The sequence below is a fragment of the Oncorhynchus mykiss genome, chromosome 25 (assembly GCF_057628025.1).
Source record: "Oncorhynchus mykiss isolate SJ-2025 chromosome 25, ASM5762802v1, whole genome shotgun sequence".
Classification (NCBI taxonomy): Eukaryota; Metazoa; Chordata; class Actinopteri; order Salmoniformes; family Salmonidae; genus Oncorhynchus; species Oncorhynchus mykiss.
The window spans coordinates 28,977,866-28,993,248 of record NC_143046.1 but is presented as its reverse complement, the minus strand read 5'-3'; the positions used below and the strand labels follow the sequence as shown (position 1 = coordinate 28,993,248).

At 47.1% G+C, this 15,383-nt stretch overlaps 1 protein-coding gene across 2 annotated transcripts in view; it reads right to left on the bottom strand.

Moving 5' to 3' along the window:
- The window catches only part of LOC110504439 (dystrophin-related protein 2), a 98,083-nt gene that overhangs the window by 22,731 nt on the left and 59,969 nt on the right, over positions 1 to 15,383 (bottom strand). For both annotated transcript variants that reach the window (XM_090219597.1, XM_090219596.1), the window contains exons 13-14: positions 8,608 to 8,693; positions 361 to 518 (exon numbers count right to left, since the gene is read on the bottom strand). In XM_090219597.1, the coding sequence (XP_090075723.1) occupies positions 361 to 518; positions 8,608 to 8,693 (244 nt within the window). The remainder of the gene's footprint in view (positions 1 to 360; positions 519 to 8,607; positions 8,694 to 15,383) is intronic.

Below are 15,383 nucleotides of genomic sequence, written 5' to 3'. Positions count from 1 at the left end.
AGGGTCTGTAGTGACACATCTAGCACTGGGATACAGTGTCTTAGACCGCTGCGCCACTCAGGAGCCCAAAACACTGTGAAATTGTGAAAATTATGATAATGCCTTTTTAAGATCTGTTTGAAAAGACTGCCTGATATTTCAGCCTGTTTTGGTGGGATGGAGTTTTGGCCTGCCTGATGACATCACCATAAAAAAGATAATTTAAAACCTCTCTGCCAAAAACAGCTCACTCAGACCACTCCCAGACAGTCCTAGCAAAATTCTTGCTTGAGAAATTGCGTGCGTGCGTGTGTGTATGTGTTTGCGGCCTGCGCGCGTCTGTGTGTGTCTGTGTGTGTCTGTGTGTATGGGTGATCTCACCATACGGAAGCAGCTGCGTACACTGGGCTCCACATTGCTCCCCCCGAAGGCGGCCACCTCTCCCAGCTGTCGCGGGATCTGGATGGCTTCATAGAGCAGCATAGTGAGGTAACGCTGGTCTGTCAGACCCCCTGGACCAGACACCTGCCTGAACAGGTCTGACAAAACATACAGGGTTAATAAAATATGTGTGTGTGTATGTGTGTGTGTGAGAGAGACACTATGTTCACCCATGTGTAATGTGTAGTATCTAAGCCTGTGTGTAATGTGTAGTATCTAAGCCTGTGTGTAATGTGTAGTATCTAAGCCTGTGTGTAATGTGTAGTATCTAAGCCTGTGTGTAATGTGTAGTATCTGAGCCTGTGTGTAATGTGTAGTATCTAAGCCTGTGTGTAATGTGTAGTATCTAAGCCTGTGTGTAATGTGTAGTATCTGAGCCTGTGTGTAATGTGTAGTATCTAAGCCTGTGTGTAATGTGTAGTATCTAAGCCTGTGTGTAATGTGTAGTATCTGAGCCTGTGTGTGTATACAATATGTCTGCTTCTGTGAACGAGAGTATATTTAAGCAATAAGGCACGAGGAGGGGGTGATATATGGCCAATATACCACGACTAAGGGCTGTTCTTGTGCACAACACAACGCGGAGTGCCTGGATAAAGACCTTAGCCATGGTATATTGGCCATATACCACAAACCCCTGAGGTGCTTCATTGGCATTATAAACTAGTTACAAAATGTAATTAGTCATACCCGTGGTATATGGTCTGATATACCACGGCAGTCAGCCAATCAGCATTCAGTGCTTAAACCCCCAGTTTATAATAGTACTATTCACACCTCTACATACAGTACATTGGAAAAGTATTCATACCCCTTGACTTTTTCAATATCACTCGGACAGAGCTCCAGAGAACTTTCCAGGAGGACAACCATCTCTGCAGCACTCCACCAATCAAGCCTTTATGGTAGAGTGGCCAGACCGAAGCCACTCCTCAATAAAAGGCACGTGACAGCCTGCTCGGAGTTTGCCAAAAGGCACCTTAAGGACACTCAGACCATGAGAAACAAGATTCTCTGGTCTGATGAAACCAAGATTGAACTCTTTGGCCTGAATGTCAAGCATCACGTCTGGAGGAAACCTGGCACCATCCCTACGGTGAAGCATGGTGGTGGCAGCATCATGCTGTGGGGATGTTGTTCAGTGTCAGGGACTGGGAAACTAGTCAGATCGAGGGAAAGATGAACGAAGCAAAGTACAGAGAGTTCCTTGATGCTCTGGAGCGCTCGGGTCCTCTGACCGGGGTGAAGGTTCACCTTCCAACAGGACAACAACACTAAGCACACAGCCAAGACAACGTAGTAGTGGCTTCGGGACAAGTCTCTGAATGTCCTTGAGTGGCCCAGCCAAAGTCCGGACTTGAACCCAATCGAACATCTGTGGAAAGACCTGAAAATAGATGTGCAGAGACGCTCCCCATCCAACCTGAAAGAGCTTGAGAGGATCTGCAGAGAAGAATGGGAGAAACTCCCCAAATACAGGTGTGCCAAGCTTGCAGGGTAATACCCAAGAAGACTCGAGGATGTAATCGCTGCCAGTTTTGTTTTATGTGCAAAAATAAAAAAGTTTGGGGTATTGTGTGTAGATTGACAAAATGTTGAAAAAGTCCAGGGGTCTGAATACTTTACGAATGCACTGTATGTACCCACATCTCTGTATTTCTCTATGTGTGTGGGCGATATTTCCCTCTGCCTGTATCTAGGTATGTTGGGGGGGGAGAAAGAGAGAGAGAGAGAGAGAGAGAGAGAGAGAGAGAGAAAGAGAGAGGTACAGTAGAGGAAGAGAGAGAGACAGAGAGAGACAGTAGAGGAAGAGAAAGAGAGAGGTACAGTAGAGAGAGAGAGAGAGAGAGAGAGAGAGAGAGAGAGAGAGAAGAGGCAACCGTGCTGATCTAATTGTAGACAAAGAGCTGCATTAGCACTCGCTGCCTCGTCAGGCTCTGAAAGGGGCCTTCGTCTGCGAGTCGTGACTCTGCATGTCACTGAGGAGATGGATACTGACAGCTGTGTGAAGTGCCATTATAAATAGCACCAGCCCCTGCCTGCCTGCCTCTCCCCTGCACATGACTCAGGGGGGAGTAGAACACACTGACACCTGCATGTTAAACAGTAGTCTGATAATGTCAGCCTCTACCACACACACACACAAGTTGTCAGCCTCTCTACCCTAGTAATGTGGAGCCCTGGCACACACACTCATACACACACACACACACACACACACACACAGTATGTCTGCCATACTGCTATGCTGCCACGTTCACTCATTCACCAGATGTGCCCCTTGTTTACTAGCATAATCAGGGATCATCTCTCCTCTGAGCTGAGGAGACAAAATGTGTGATCAATCACTGGGACAAACTGGCATGGCTGACATCACTGCCCCCCTCTATCCTCACAAGCCTCCAGCGGCATGCCGTTCCTGCTTTGTCGGGCCATTAAAAAAAACACTCAAAATCTGTCATTCAATTTTTTCGAGCAGTCACAGATGGTGTGTCAGCCGACAGTGGGCCTGGCCTGACCTGCTGGGGCTGTCTAAAATCTTGTATCCCGTGACTTCCTGTTCCAGGTCTCACAATATGGATGACACCCCACATTCTCTCTCCTCTCCCCCCTTCTTCACATATTTAAAAGGCTGTGTCATAAAATGAAGCTGTAAAATGTTTTTACTTCCCCTGAGCTGGGCATAAAGAGCATAATTGAACATCAGAAAGGGAAGCCAGGGGGGCCAGAGAGAGCTGAGTGTGGTGAGAGTGTGTCTTCTCTCTGCTTAAAAGTCCTATGTACTTTGGAGAGAGACTCGTACATTTCCTCAGTGAAAACCGTGTACTGAGCAAATGTCAAATTGGCTTTTTACCAAATTGCCATATTACAGACCACGTATTCACCCTGCACACCCTAATTGACAAACAAACAAACCAAAACAAACCAAGCAAAGTCCTCTCATGCTTTGTTGATTTCAAAAAAGCTGTTGACTCAATTTGGCTTGAGGGTCTGCTATACAAATTGATGGAAAGTGGTGTTGGGGGAAAAACATAAAACATAATAAAATCCATGTACACAAACAACAAGTGCGTGGTTAAAATGGGCAAAAAACACATTTCTTTCCACAGGGCCATGGGGTGAGACAGGGATGCAGCTTAAGCCCCACCCTCTTTAACATGTATATCAACGAATTGGGGCACTAGAACAGTCTGCCGCACCGGGCCTCACCCTACTAGAATCTGAAGTCAAATATCTACTGTTTGCTGATGATCTGGTGCTTCTGTCACCAACCAAGGAGGGCCTACTTCACCACCTAGATCTTCTGCACAGATTCTGTCAGACCTGGGCCCTGACAGTACATCCCAGTAAGACACAAATAATGGTGTTCCAAAAAAGGCCTAGTTGTCAGGAACACAAATACAAATTCCATCTACACCGTTGCCCTAGAGCACACAAAAAAATATACATACCTCGGCCTAAACATTAGCGCAACAGGTAACTCCACAAAGCTGTGAACGAGCTGAGATACAAGGCTAGAAGGGCCTTCTATGCCATCAAAAGGAACATCAAATTTGACACACCAATTAGGATCTGGCTAAAAATACTTGAATGAGTTATAGAACCCATTGCCCTTTACAGATGTGCTCACCAACCAAGAATTCACAAAATGGGACAAACAAGCAAATTGAGACTGCATGCAAAATTCTGCAAAAATATTCTCAGTGTACAACATAAAACACCAAATAATGCATGCAGAAACGAATTAGGCCGATACCCGCTAATGATCAAAATCCATAAAAGAGCCGTTCAATTCTACAACCACATAAAAGAAGAGATTCCCAAACCTTCCATAACAAAGCCATCACCTACAGAGAGATGAACCTGGAAAAGAGTCCCCTAAGCAAGCTGGTCCTGGGGCTCTGTTCACAAACACAAACAGACTACACAGAGCCACAGGACAGCAAAATAACTAGACTCAACCAAATCATGACAAAACAAAAAGATAATTACTTGACACGTTGGAAAGAAAAAAGACTGAGCACGCTAGAATGCTATTTGGCACTAAAAAGAGTACATACACAGTGGCAGAATACCTGACCACCGTTACTGACCCAAACTTAAGGAAAACTTTGACTATGTACAGACTTAGTGAGCATAGCCTTGCTGTTGAGAAAGGCCGCCGTAGGCAGACCTGGCTCTCAAGAGAAGACAGGCTATGTGCACACTGCCCACAAAATGAGGAGGAAACTGAGCTGCACTTCCTAACCTCCTGGCAAATGTATGACCATACTAGAGACATATGTATATTTCCCTCAGATTACACAGATCCACAAAGAATTCGAAAACAAACCCGATTTTGATAAACTCCCATATCTACTGGGTGAAATACCAGTGTGCCATCACAGCAACAAGATCTATGACCTGTTGCCATGAGAAAAAGGGCAAACAGCGAAGAACAAACACGATTGTACATACAGCCCATAGTTATGTTTCTTTATTTTCCCTTTTGTACTTGAGCTATTTGCACATCGTTACAACACTGTTACAACACCAGGATGTGTACTCAAAGCATGTTCAGACCAACTGGCAAATGTCTTCACTGACATTTTCAACATCTCACTGACTGAGTTTGTAATACCTACAGTTGAAGTCGGAAGTTTACATACACTTAGGTTGGAGTCATTAAAACTCATTTTTCAACCACTCCACAAATTTCTTGTTAACAAACTATAGTTTTGGCAAGTTGGTTAGGACATCTACTTTGTGCATGACACAAGTAATTTTCCAACAATTGTTTACAGACAAATTATTTCACTTATAATTCACTGTTTCACAATTCCAGTGGGTCAGAAGTTTACATACACTAAGTTGACTGTGCCTTTAATCAGCTTGGAAAATTCCAGAAAATTATGTCATGGCTTTAGAAGCTTCTGATAGGCTAATTGACATCATTTGAGTCAATTGGTGTACCTGTGGATGTATTTCAAGGCCTATCTTCAAAGTCAGTGCCTCTTTGCTTGACATCATGGGAAAATCAAAAGAAATCAGCCAAGACCTCAGAAAAAACATTGTAGACCTCCACAAGTCTGGTTCATCCTTGGGAGCAATTTCCAAACGCCGGAAGGTACCACGCTCATCTGTACAAACAATAGTATGCAAGTATAAACACCATGGGACCACGCAGTCGTCATACCGCTCAGGAAGGAGACACGTTCTGTCTCCTAGAGATGAACATACTTTGGTTAGAAAAGTGCAAATCAATCCCAGAACAACAGCAAAGGACCTTGTGAAGATGCTAGAGGAAACAGGTACAAAAGTATCTATATCCACAGTAAAACGAGTCCTATATCGACTTAACCTGAAAGGCCGCTCAGCAAGGATGAAGCCACTGCTCCAAAACCGCTATAAAAAAGTCAGACTACGGTTTGCAACTGCACATGGGGACAGAGATCGTACTTTTTGGAGAAATGTCCTCTGGTCTGATGAAACAAAAATAGAACTATTTGGCAATAATGACCATTGTTATGTTTGGAGTAAAAATGGGGAGGCTAGCAAGCCGAAGCACACCATCCCAACCGTGAAGCACGGGGGTGGCAGCATCATTTTGTGGGGGTGCTTTGCTGCAGGAGGGACTTGAGCACTTCACAAAATAGATGGCATCATGAGGGAGAAAATAATGTGGATATATTGAAGCAACATCTCAAGACATCAGTCAGGAAGTTAAAGCTTGGTCGCAAATGGGTCTTCCAAATGGACAATGACCCCCAGCATACTTCCAAAGTTGTGGCAAAATGGCTTAAGGACAACAAAGTCAAGGTATTGGAGTGGCCATCACAAAGCCCTGACCTCAATTCTATAGAAAATGTGTGGGCAGAATTGAAAAAGCGTGTGAGAGCAAGGAGGCCTACAAACTTGACTCAGTTACACCAGCTCTGTCAGGAGGAATGGGACAAAATTCACCCAACTTATTGTGTGAAGCTTGTGGAAGGCTACCCGAAACGTTTGACCCAAGTTAAACAATTTAAAGGCAATGATACTAAAAACTAATTGAGTGTATGTAAACTTCTGACCCACTGGGAATGTAAAAGCTGATATAGTAAAAGCTGATATAAATCATTCTCTCTACAATTATTCTGACAATTATTCTGGTGATCCTAACTGACATAAATCAGGGAATTTTTACTAGGATTAAATGTCAGGAATTGTGAAAAACTGAGTTTAAATGTATTTGGCTAAGGTGTATGCTAACTTCCGACTTCAACTGTACATTTTTCAAGCAGACCACCATAGTCCCTGTGCCCAAGGAAGCAAAAGTTACCCGCCTAAATGATTACCGCCCCGTAGCACTCACGTCGGTAGCCATGAAGTGCTATGAAAGCTGGTCATGGCTCACATCAACAGCACTCTCCCGCACATACCCTAGACCCAATCCTATTCGCATTACACCCCAACAGATCCACAGATGACGCAATCTCAATCGCACTCCATACATGGTCTTTCCCACCTGGACAAAAATAACACCTATGTGAGAATGCTGTTCATTGACTCAGCTCAGCGTTCAACACCATAGTGCCCACGAAGCTCATCACTAAGCTAAGGACTAAACACCTCCCTCCGCAACTGGATCTTGGACTTCCTGGGGTAGGCACCAACACGTCTGCCACATTGATCCTCAACACTGGGGCCCCTCAGGGGTGTGTACTTAGTCCCCTCCTGTACTCCCTGTTCACCCACACTGGGTAGCCAAACACGACTCCAACACCATCATTAAGTTTGCCTATGACACAACAGTGCTAGGCCTGATCACTGACAACGATGAGACAGCCTATAGGGAGGAGCTCAGAGAACTGTCAGTGTGGTGCCAGGACAACAACCTCCCCCTCAATGTGAGCAAGACAAAGGAGATGATCGTGGACTACAGGAAAATGAGGTCCGAACAGCCCCCCATTAACATCAACAGGGCTGTAGTGGAGCGGGTCGAGAGTTTCAAGTTCCTTGTTGTCCACATCACCAACGATCTATCATGGTCCAAACATTCCAAGACAGTTGTGAAGAGGGCACGACAAAACCTTTTCCCCATCAGGAGACTGAAAAGATTTGGCATGGTTCCCCAGATCCTCAAAAAGTTCTACAGCTGCACCATCGAGAGCATCCTGACCAGTTGCATCACCGCCTGGTATGGCAACTGCTCGGCATCTGACCGTAAGGCGCTACAGAGGGTAGTGCGTATGGCCCAGTACATCACTGGGGCCAAGCTTCCTGCAATCCAGGACCTATATAATAGGCGGTGTCAGAGGAAAGTCCATAAAACTGTCAAGAGGCTCCAGTCACCCAGTCAGACTGTTTTCTCCGCTACCGCACGGCAAGCAGTACCGGAGCGCCATATCTAGGACCAAAAGGCTCCTTAACAGCTTCTACCCCCAAGCCATACCATAAGGCTGCTGAACAATTAATCGAATGGCCACCAGACTATTACATTGACCCCCCACCCCATTTGTTTTGTACACTGCTGCTGCTTGCTGTTTATTATCTATGCATAGTCACTTCACCCCTACCTACATGTACAAATGACCTCTAACCTGTACCCCTGCACACTGACTTGGTACTGGTACCCCCTGTATATAGCCTCGTTATTGTTATGTTATTGTGTTACTTTTTATAATTTTTTACTTTAGTTTATTTGGTAAATATTTTATTAACTCTTCTTGAACTGCACTGTTGGTTAAGGGCTTGTAAGTAAACATTTCATGGTAAGGCCTACACTTGTTGTATTCGGCACAGTGTATTCGGCGCGGTGACAAATACAGTTTGATTTAATTTGATTTGTATATAGACATCCTATGACATTTGAAATGTCTTTATTCTTTTGGAACTTCTGTGAGTGTAATGTTTACTGTTAATTGTTATTGTTTATTTCGCTTTTGTTTATTATCTACTTCATTTGCTTTGGCAATGTATGTTTCCCATGCCAATAAAGCCGTTGAATTGGATTGAATTGAGAGAGAGAGACAGAGACAGAGAGAGACAGAGAGGGACAGAGAGAGAGAGAGAGAGACAGACAGAGCGAGAGAGCGAGTAATTCCCTTCATTAGCCTAAGTGGTTGTCTTCCTATAATGCTTGCAATCAGGCTGTTTTTTTAATTTTCTTCCTTTGTCAGGGGGCTGCAGGGCTGTGGTGTCTACATGAACGGGACTCATACTTACATTTATACTTCTCCTGAACATCCGCATTGCACAGGCTCACCAGTCCTGTCTTGAAGGAGAGGACGCGCATCTTCCCATTGCGACCACTTGGGAGAAAGGAAGAGGGCAAGTCAGAGAGAGAGAGATACATTTTTGTATATATACAGTGCATTCAGAAAGTATTCAGACCCTTGACTTTTTCCACATTTTGTTAAATTACATTTTTATTCCAAAATTGATTAAATATATGTTGTTTTTTTCATCAATCTACACATAATACCCCATAACAACAAAGCGAAAATAAGTTCAGAAATGTTTGTAAATGTATTAAAGATAAAAACAGAAATACCTTATTTACATAATAGTATTCAGACCTTTTGGTATGAGGCTCGAAATTGAGCTCAGGTGCATTCTGTTTCCATTGATCATCCTTGAGATGACAACTTCATTGGACATGGACATGATTTGGAAAGGCACACGCCTGTCTATATAAAGGTCCCACAGTTGACAGTGCATGTCAGAGCAAAAACTAAACCATGAGGTCGAAGGAATTGTCCATAGAGCTTTGAGACAGGATTCTGTCGAGGTACAGATTTGGGGAAGGGTACCAAAACATCTCTGCAGCACTCCACCAATCAGGCCTTTATGATAGAGTGGCCAGCCAGAAGCCACTCCTCAGTAAAATGCACGACAGCCCGCTGAGAGTTTGCCAAAAGGCACCTAAAGGACTCTCAGACCATGATAAACAAGATTCTCTGGTCTGATGAAACCAAGATTGAACTCTTTGCATCATGCTGTGGGGATGTTGTTCAGTGTCAGGGACTGGGAGACTAGTCAGGATCGAGGGAAAGATGAACGAAGCAAAGTACAGAGAGTTCCTTGATGCTCTGGAGCGCTTAGGTCCTCTGACCGGGGTGAAGGTTCACCTTCCAACAACCCTAAACACACAGCCAAGGACAAGACTGATCCCACAGCTTAGACATTTAAAGGTTAATTAATAAAAAATATTAAGAACATTCCACCCATAAGGCCACTCGGTCATTTGACTGCAAGAAAGGTCTACTGACAGTGTGGAAGACCAGGAAAAAAGAGCTGCAGGGGGGGTCGAGACCCTAGAGCTGTGCTGCTGCGGGCTCAAGTCACACTGGAGCATGTACACTGAGAATACAAAAACATTAAGAACACCTGCTCTTTCCATGACATAGACTGACCAAGTGAATCCAGGTGAAAGATATGATCCCTTATTGATGTCACTTGTTAATTCCACTTCAATCAGTGTAGATGAAGGAGAGGAGACAGGTTAAAGAAGGATTTTTAAGCTTTGAGACAATTGAGACATGGATTGTGTATGTGAGCCATTCAGAGAGTGAATGGGCAAGACAAAAAAATGTAAGTGCCTTTGAACAGGGTATGGTAGTAAGTGCCAGGCGCACTGGTTTGCGTCAAGAACTGCAATGCTGCTGGGTTTTTCACACACAACCGTTTCCCGGGTATATCAATAAAGGACATCCAGCCAAATTTGACACAACTGTGGGAAGCATTGGCGTCAACATGGGCCAGCATCCCTGTGGAACGCTTTCGACACCTTGTAGAGTCCATGCCTCGACAAATTGAGGCTGTCCCGAAGGCTAAAGGAGCGATAACTCAACGCTCCCCATCCAACCTGAAAGAGCTTGAGAGGATCTGCAGAGAAGAAAGGACGAAACTCCCCAAACACAGGTGTGCCAAGCTTGTAGTGTCATGCCCAAGAAGACGAGGCTGTAATCACTGCCAAAGGTGCTTCAACAAAGTACTGAGTAATGGGTCTGAATACTTATGTAAATGTAATATTTCAGTTATTAATAAAACTATAAAAAATGCAATCATGTCTAAAAACCTGATTTTGCTTTGTGTTTATGGAGTATTGTGTGTAGATTGATGAGGGAAAAAAACAATTTAATCCATTTGAATAAGACCCACTCCAAAAGGCTTTCGGAGCCATCATCGACTCAGTGGGTTTTGTCCAACATGTCTCTGGACCCACTCACTGTCACAGTCATACTCTGGACCTAGTTTTGTCCCATGGAATAAATGTTGTGGATCTTAAATGTTTTTCCTCATAATCCTGGACTATCGGACCACCATTTTATTACGTTTGCAATTGCAACAAATAATCTGCTCAGACCCCAACCAAGGAACATCCAAAGTCGTGCTATAAATTCACAGACAACACAAAGATTCCTTGATGTCCTTCCAGATTCCCTCTGTCTACCCAAGGATGCCAGAGGACAAAAATCAGTTAACCACCTAACTGAGGAACTCAATTTAACCTTGTGCAATAGCCTAGATGCAGTTGCACCCCTAAAAACTAAAAACATTTCTCATAAGAAACTAGCTCCCTGGTACACAGAAAATACCCGAGCTCTGAAGCAAGCTTCCAGAAAATTGGAACGGAAATGGCGCCACACCAAACTGGAAGTCTTCCGACTAGCTTGGAAAGACAATACCGTGCAGTACCGAAGAGCCCTTACTGCTGCTCGATCATCTTATTTTTCTAACTTAATTGAGGAAAATAAGAACAATCCGAAATTCCTTTTTGATACTGTCGCAAAGCTAACTAAAAAGCAGCATTCCCCAAGAGAGGATGGCTTTCACTTTAGCAGTGATAAATTCATGAACTTCTTTGAGGAAAATATTATGATTATTAGAAAGCAAATTACGGACTCCTCTTTAAATCTGCGTATTCCTTCAAAGCTCAGTTGTCCTGAGTCTGCACAACTCTGCCAGGACCTAGGATCAAGAGAGCCGCTAAAGTGTTTTAGTACTATATCTCTTGACACAATGATGAAAATAATCATGGCCTCTAAACCTTCAAGCTGCATACTGGACCCTATTCCAACTAAACTACTGAAAGAGCTGCTTCCTGTGCTCGGCCCTCCTATGTTGAACATAATAAACGGCTCTCTATCCACCAGATGTGTACCAAACTCACTAAAAGTGGCAGTAATAAAGCCTCTCTTGAAAAAGCCAAACCTTGACGCAGAAAATATAAAAAACTATCATAGGTGAGGCAGGGGGAGACAAAGGAGAGGCAGGGGGAGACATAGTAGAGGCAGGGGAGACATAGTAGAGGCAGGGGAGACATAGTAGAGGCAGGGGAGACATAGGAGAGGCAGGGGAGACATAGGAGAGGCAGGGGAGACATAGGAGAGGCAGGGGGAGACATAGGAGAGGCAGGGGGAGACAAAGGAGAGGCAGGGGAGACATAGGAGAGGCAGGGGAGACATAGTAGAGGCAGGGGAGACATAGTAGAGGCAGGGGAGACATAGGAGAGGCAGGGGAGACATAGGAGAGGCAGGGGAGACATAGGAGAGGCAGGGGAGACATAGTAGAGGCAGGGGAGACATAGGAGAGGCAGGGGGAGACATAGTAGAGGCAGGGGAGACATAGTAGAGGCAGGGGAGACATAGGAGAGGCAGGGGAGACATAGTAGAGGCAGGGGAGACATAGTAGAGGCAGGGGAGACATAGGAGAGGCAGGGGAGACATAGGAGAGGCAGGGGAGACATAGGAGAGGCAGGGGAGACATAGGAGAGGCAGGGGGAGACATAGTAGAGGCAGGGGGAGACATAGGAGAGGCAGGGGGAGACATAGTAGAGGCAGGGAGAGACATAGTAGAGGCAGGGGGAGACATAGTAGAGGCAGGGAGAGACATAGTAGAGGCAGGGAGAGACATAGTAGAGGCAGGGAGAGACATAGGAGAGGCAGGGAGAGACATAGTAGAGGCAGGGGGAGACATAGGAGAGGCAGGGAGAGACATAGTAGAGGCAGGGGGAGACCTAGTAGAGGCAGGGAGAGACATAGTAGAGGCAGGGAGAGACCTAGTAGAGGCAGGGGGAGACATAGTAGAGGCAGGGGGAGACATAGTAGAGGCAGGGAGAGACAAAGGAGAGGCAGGGGAGACATAGTAGAGGCAGGGGGAGACATAGTAGAGGCAGGGGAGACATAGTAGAGGCAGGGGAGACATAGTAGAGGCAGGGAGAGACATAGTAGAGGCAGGGGGAGACATAGTAGAGGCAGGGGAGACATAGTAGAGGCAGGGAGAGACATAGTAGAGGCAGGGGGAGACATAGTAGAGGCAGGGAGAGACCTAGGAGAGGCAGGGAGAGACATAGTAGAGGCAGGGAGAGACAAAGGAGAGGCAGGGGAGACATAGGAGAGGCAGGGGGAGACAAAGGAGAGGCAGGGAGAGACATAGTAGAGGCAGGGGGAGACATAGTAGAGGCAGGGGAGACCTAGGAGAGGCAGGGGGAGACATAGTAGAGGCAGGGAGAGACATAGGAGAGGCAGGGGGAGACATAGGTGAGGCAGGGGGAGACCTAGGAGAGGCAGGGGGAGACAAAGGAGAGGCAGGGAGAGACATAGTAGAGGCAGGGAGAGACATAGTAGAGGCAGGGGGAGACATAGTAGAGGCAGGGGAGACCTAGGAGAGGCAGGGGGAGACATAGTAGAGGCAGGGAGAGACAAAGGAGAGGCAGGGGAGACATAGGAGAGGCAGGGGGAGACATAGTAGAGGCAGGGAGAGACAAAGGAGAGGCAGGGGAGACATAGTAGAGGCAGGGAGAGACAAAGGAGAGGCAGGGGAGACATAGGAGAGGCAGGGGGAGACATAGTAGAGGCAGGGGAGACCTAGGAGAGGCAGGGGGAGACAAAGGAGAGGCAGGGGAGACATAGGAGAGGCAGGGGGAGACATAGTAGAGGCAGGGGAGACCTAGGAGAGGCAGGGGGAGACAAAGGAGAGGCAGGGAGACATAGGAGAGGCAGGGGGAGACATAGTAGAGGCAGGGGAGACCTAGGAGAGGCAGGGGGAGACATAGGTGAGGCAGGGGGAGACATAGGAGAGGCAGGGGGAGACATAGGTGAGGCAGGGGGAGACAAAGGAGAGGCAGGGGAGACCTAGGAGAGGCAGGGGGAGACATAGGTGAGGCAGGGGGAGACATAGGAGAGGCAGGGGGAGACATATGAGAGGCAGGGAGAGACATATGAGAGCCAGGGAGAGACATAGGAGAGACAGGGAGAGACATTGGTGAGGCAGGGGGAGACAAAGGAGAGGCAGGGGAGACATAGGAGAGGCAGGGGGAGACATAGGTGAGGCAGGGGGAGACATAGGAGAGGCAGGGGGAGACATATGAGAGGCAGGGAGAGACATATGAGAGCCAGGGAGAGACATATGAGAGGCAGGGGGAGACATAGGAGAGGCAGGGGGAGACAAAGGAGAGGCAGGGGAGACATAGGAGAGGCAGGGGGAGACATAGTAGAGGCAGGGGAGACCTAGGAGAGGCAGGGGGAGACAAAGGAGAGGCAGGGGAGACATAGGAGAGGCAGGGGGAGACATAGTAGAGGCAGGGGAGACCTAGGAGAGGCAGGGGGAGACATAGGTGAGGCAGGGGGAGACGTAGGAGAGGCAGGGGGAGACATAGGTGAGGCAGGGGGAGACAAAGGAGAGGCAGGGGAGACCTAGGAGAGGCAGGGGGAGACATAGGTGAGGCAGGGGGAGACATAGGAGAGGCAGGGGGAGACATATGAGAGGCAGGGAGAGACATATGAGAGCCAGGGAGAGACATATGAGAGACAGGGAGAGACATTGGTGAGGCAGAGAAGACATAGGAGAGAGACATATGAGAGGCAGGGAGAGACATAGGGGAGGCAGGGGAGACATAGTAGAGGCAGGGAGAGACATAGGAGAGGCAGGGAGAGACATAGGAGCGGCAGGGGAGACATAGGAGAGAGACATAGGAGAGGCAGGGAGAGACATAGGAGAGAGACATAGGGGAGGCAGGGGAGACATAGTAGAGGCAGGGAGAGACATAGGAGAGGCAGGGAGAGACATAGGAGAGGCAGGGGAGACATAGGAGAGAGACATAGGAGAGGCAGGGAGAGACATAGGAGAGAGACATAGGAGAGGCAGGGGGAGACATAGGAGAGGCAGGGGGAGACATAGAAGAGAGACATAGGAGAGGCAGGGGGAGACATAGGAGAGCAGAGGGAGAAATAGGAGAAGCAGGAGGAGACATTAGAGAAGCAGGGGGAGACATAGGAGAGCAGAGGGAGAAATAGGAGAAGCAGGAGGAGACATTAGAGAAGCAGGGGGAGACATAGGAGAGCAGAGGGAGAAATAAGAGAGGCAGGAGGAGACATTAGAGAAGCAGGGGGAGACATAGGAGAGCAGAGGGAGAAATAAGAGAGGCAGGAGGAGACATTAGAGAAGCAGGGGGAGACATAGGAGAGGCAGGAGGAGACATTAGAGAAGCAGGGGGAGACATAGGAGAGGCAGGAGGAGACATTAGAGTAGCAGGGGGAGACATAGGAGAGGCAGGAGGAGACATTAGAGTAGCAGGGGGAGACATAGGAGAGGCAGGAGGAGACATTAGAGTAGCAGGGGGAGACATAGGAGAGGCAGGAGGAGACATTAGAGTAGCAGGGGGAGACATAGGAGAGGCAGGAGGAGACATTAGAGTAGCAGGGGGAGACGGGGAGGTAAGGAAGCGAGGGCATGTCAGCACATGTCTGCTGTGTGTCATCTTCAATATGCGCCCCCAGCTCCTCACCACGTGGGACGTGTTACTCCCTGCACACCCAAAGAGTGTGACATGCCCTCAGAGGAGCTCAGGACACACACGCACACACGCACACACACACACACACACACACACACACACACACACGTCTCCTGAATCAAAAGCGCTCTGACAAACCCACTCTCCAAAATAACCATAGAAAAGAGAGGGAAAAAACTGCATTGGTTGTCTCTTTAGTGAG